Source organism: Lolium rigidum, chromosome 5, assembly GCF_022539505.1.
Source record: "Lolium rigidum isolate FL_2022 chromosome 5, APGP_CSIRO_Lrig_0.1, whole genome shotgun sequence".
Lineage (NCBI taxonomy): Eukaryota > Viridiplantae > Streptophyta > Magnoliopsida > Poales > Poaceae > Lolium > Lolium rigidum.
Window position 1 is genome coordinate 184,418,732 of NC_061512.1, and position 3,927 is coordinate 184,422,658.

The window sequence follows — 3,927 nt, forward strand, 5'->3', positions numbered from 1 at the left end:
ATATCAGAAAAATGATCAGCTTCTGTACAGGCCCACCAAAACACCTGGACCAATGGTAGCCTGACTGACACCAGGAGCATATGCCGGCCGGTTGAAGGCAGCACTTTCCTATGACCCACTTTCCCATGACCCGTCAACTTCTAGAAAAGTGAATGCAAGCCAACATGTTAAGTATTTTATGTGTTTTTTTTACAAACACAGTACAAACGTACACGCATTATGTGTTAGTGCCAAATTATGGACTAGATTTACCACACATGCTAGAAATCAACAATCTAGCTACTGTGCTTAGATTCTTCACACTTCCAAGTCCCGCGTAAAACTTCAACGGTTCAACCTGCCCCATAGCTACTTCAGATAAACAGGCAGGTACATCTCAAACAAACTGACGCCTCGCCGGTATAACGTACTTCTGCCTCCTTCCCTGGCTCATGTCCGAACAGGCAGGAGTCCTTCCAGCATCTGATTTTTCCTCATCATCGTCCTAACCAAATAAACCACTTGAGTAACATTACTAACAAATAGTACGTGATAAAATACTAGCTACATACCTGGAATAGACATCTAATCCTTTCCTCGTTCGCTTTCCTCCAAGCATCCACATCCTTGGGGAATACCAGAGGATCATCTTTCTACAATATCACAGCAATAGCAGGGCATGACATAAAAAATAAACAATGGAATAAAAGCAGAAAACTTGCTAGGTGGTAATAAATGGCATACGTCCACGTCAGGGAAATCCAGTGGATGACTACCATAACCTCGTGGCCATGAGGGATCGTGGCCGCCTTTGTATTTACCAGCGCCAATGGGGTGAATCATACCAATAACTTCGCTTGTACAACCATAGCATGTACCTTGATATGTCATTCAGTTAGCTCTTAAGATATATTAAAATGTCTCAATCAAGGGAACAAGCCAAACTGTGGACAAAACATTAAAAAAATATAGGATCAAGACTAGCATAGAATACCATTATCAATAGATTCAAGCATATGGAGACAGGTGAGCTCAAATTCTTCAATTTCTCCTCTTATCGTTTTCGAGACTTCAGCAAAGAACAGATTGCCGACGCCACCTTCAGTCTTTCTAGTACAGTTCAGATGATAGTACCAGCCAGCATCGCCCTCATAAACTTCTTGGAAGCTCACAACATTTTCAACTTGATATGCACAATCCTGATATCACATTGCATGAACAACAATTAATTGTACACGAATAGTACAAGACAATCAAGGCTGCATGCGTGCATTCACCAGAGTAGGCTAGAAAGGTGAGGGAGGAAGAGCGAGCAAACCCCTGAAAGCGTGTTCTCCTCGTTGTACTTGTCCAACAAAGCTTGAACCAATAAGCCCATATGATCTTCGTCCGGATTGGATCTCGAAGAATACTGGCTTGTGCCATCTGGCCAGTAAAGAGCATCTCGTATAGCAATCTCCGACCATGAAAGTCCATCATTTGTGCACCTGAGAACCAATGAATGAAAGCTAATCAATGATCAACTTTAAACCCGTTAGAAGAAGAGCTTAAATCTGAACAAGTCAGAGAGGAATGGAGGCAGGGGAGGAATACAGCATCTGCTGGCTTCTGTTTTGAGTAATTAGAAGAGCAGTCTATTATGTCCATCTTATAGTTTTATTAGTGGCCAACTTGGTAAGTACTAGTAATTGCTTCTTATTTTCGAAAAGTCTAGGGGAGATAAAGAGAAGCTTCACATTTTTGGATCCTGTAGTTCATCAAGGCGGAGGAATATAGCCATCTCAGCTTCCTCCAAGCTCTGGAACGGCCCACCTAGCTTAGGATAGGTGTGGAAAACTTGATCAAGATCTACTCTGATGAAAAACTGATGATTCCAACCGGTAGGTTTCCGGGCAGAAATGGGTGGCGTCGGCGAGTGAGTCGCCACCAGTGCCCGCTTGGAGGAAGCGTCAGTGATGGGTGATTCCCCCAATGTTGCCATGGCAATGAACAATTCGTTGGATGTGAACATATCTGGCTCTTCCAGCACCCAATATTGGTAAGCACTGTCAGACCTGAAGTGGAGCATGATGAGAAGATGAATATAATTATGGATAAATCCATCAATTCAATTTCGACTAGATGAGAGGCATAAAGGAAATATATGTACGGTTGAGTCAGAAACAGATTGGCTTTAGCCTGGGCTTCGTCCAGGGCTTGGCGCAGCTGGGGTGTCAGAATTAGTTCGTCCTTGAGAGGTCTGAAGTGGAACACAAGCAAGAGTTGAAGAATATCATGGGCAATGAATACAGAACACATGGACAATGCATAGTATCAACCATCGCTCCCCAATTAAGGAGAGAGAGAGAGATTCGTACGATGTAGGCTGCAAAAGAGATGAGTCGTCAGCCTTCAGTGTTGTAGTGTCAAGCAACTCCTCTGAGTCCAAGACATTTGGTTCCGCGTGCCTGAACAAAAAGAGGGAGATTGTAATGCAAGAAAAAACAATCTGGTTAAAAGAGAGTAAAGAAAGAAGGAACGCCAAGCAACTTAGATGTAGATAATCTCTTCATCTAACTAGCAATCTGTGAACTATTGTTAACTGGCAAGTTGGGCATCGAGTCAACTTAGTACTTGATCTATCTAACTGGTAACTACAGCGTGCAGTGCTATAATAACAAATTCAATTTGTTTCTATGTCCATGGTCGGTGATGCCAAGGTAGTCTCATGGAGGTGCAGTGCCAATATGTGGTGTGGTGGCACAACAGTACGGGTGACAAAACGACTAACATTTGTATGCTTTGATGAATGGTGGCAGCTAGCTATGCACAGCAATAGTATTAGAAATCCATCGAATTTTCTACTGACGCACAGTTTTATAGTCAGGCATGGCGCCTAATTATGGGTTATTTGCAGCTAAATTTCCACAGATAGATCGGCTAACCCTAACGAAGCAACTTTGCCCAGGACTGAACAGAACACATGATAACCAGTGCACAAGAAAAAAGGCCACATAGTCACATACAGAGGTGGAAGATGGCTGGGCCTCGCCCGGCGGCGGTTGGAGATGAGGTCCCTGCAGACATGGTCGGCGGGTGATCTTGTCGACCCGTCGATGTCGTCGTCGGCGACGAGAACCCCGTCCCTATCTTCTTGCCCGCCGGAAAGACGGTACAGGGACGTGGGTCGGTGGTCGCCTACGGGCGTCGGAGCAGGGGAGGGGCGGAGACGGCCGCGGCGGAGGCGTTGTCCGCGACCCATGGCGAGCGGGCGACCGAGGAGGAGCTAGGGTTTGGAGATTTCCTTGGGAGGAGGGGAACCTTCTCGCTGTTGCCGAGGCACGGCACGGCGTTTTCGATTTGAGCTCCGGAGGCGGCTGGCGGCAAGGTGAGCTTCGTTCCTTTCCCTTACGGAATCGGTTCAGCCTTCAGGGTGCTCCCCGGACTCGGCGCCCCAACATGACGTACTCCGTAATTCTTTTTTTTTCCTGTTTTTTTTTCCTTTCCCTTTATTTTCTTTTTACTGCTATTTCTGTTATGTTTTTTGTTTTTCATAATCCGATTTTCTGAAAAAACTATTTTTCAAAAACGTGAACATTTTAAAGTATGAATATTCTAAATCCAAAAAACTGAAATTGAACATTTTTTAAATTGAAAATTCTAAAATTCAGTTTGAAAAATCCATGAGAAATACTTGTTAGAAGACATACCGCCACTCATGCCGCCAGCCATGGAAGGAGTGGCCCCACTCATGTCGCCCGCCACGGAACTCCCATGTCACCACCCATGGAACCTCCAAAGATGCCACTCATATAGGTCCCCATGTTGGGCATGCCTCCACCAATGCCGCCCATGTATGCTCCCATGTCGGGCATACCTCCTCCCATGTAGCCACCCATATATGCACCCATGGTAGGAATTCCTCCACCATAGCCGCCGACCATGCATCCTCCATAGTCATCGTGCATG

At 45.3% G+C, this 3,927-nt stretch overlaps 1 protein-coding gene across 1 annotated transcript; it reads right to left on the reverse strand.

Annotated features, from left to right (window-relative positions):
• Positions 1 to 215: 215 nt before the first annotated feature.
• LOC124656833 lies at positions 216 to 3,220 on the reverse strand. Its single transcript, XM_047195504.1, has 9 exons — positions 2,985 to 3,220; positions 2,337 to 2,426; positions 2,129 to 2,218; positions 1,716 to 2,033; positions 1,298 to 1,466; positions 974 to 1,178; positions 724 to 857; positions 552 to 632; positions 216 to 484 (listed from the first exon to the last, which is right to left on the reverse strand). The coding sequence occupies exons 1-9, from the start codon at positions 3,218 to 3,220 to the stop codon at positions 377 to 379; spliced, it is 1,431 nt and encodes a 476-aa protein (XP_047051460.1). The 3' UTR covers positions 216 to 376.
• Positions 3,221 to 3,927: the final 707 nt, after the last annotated feature.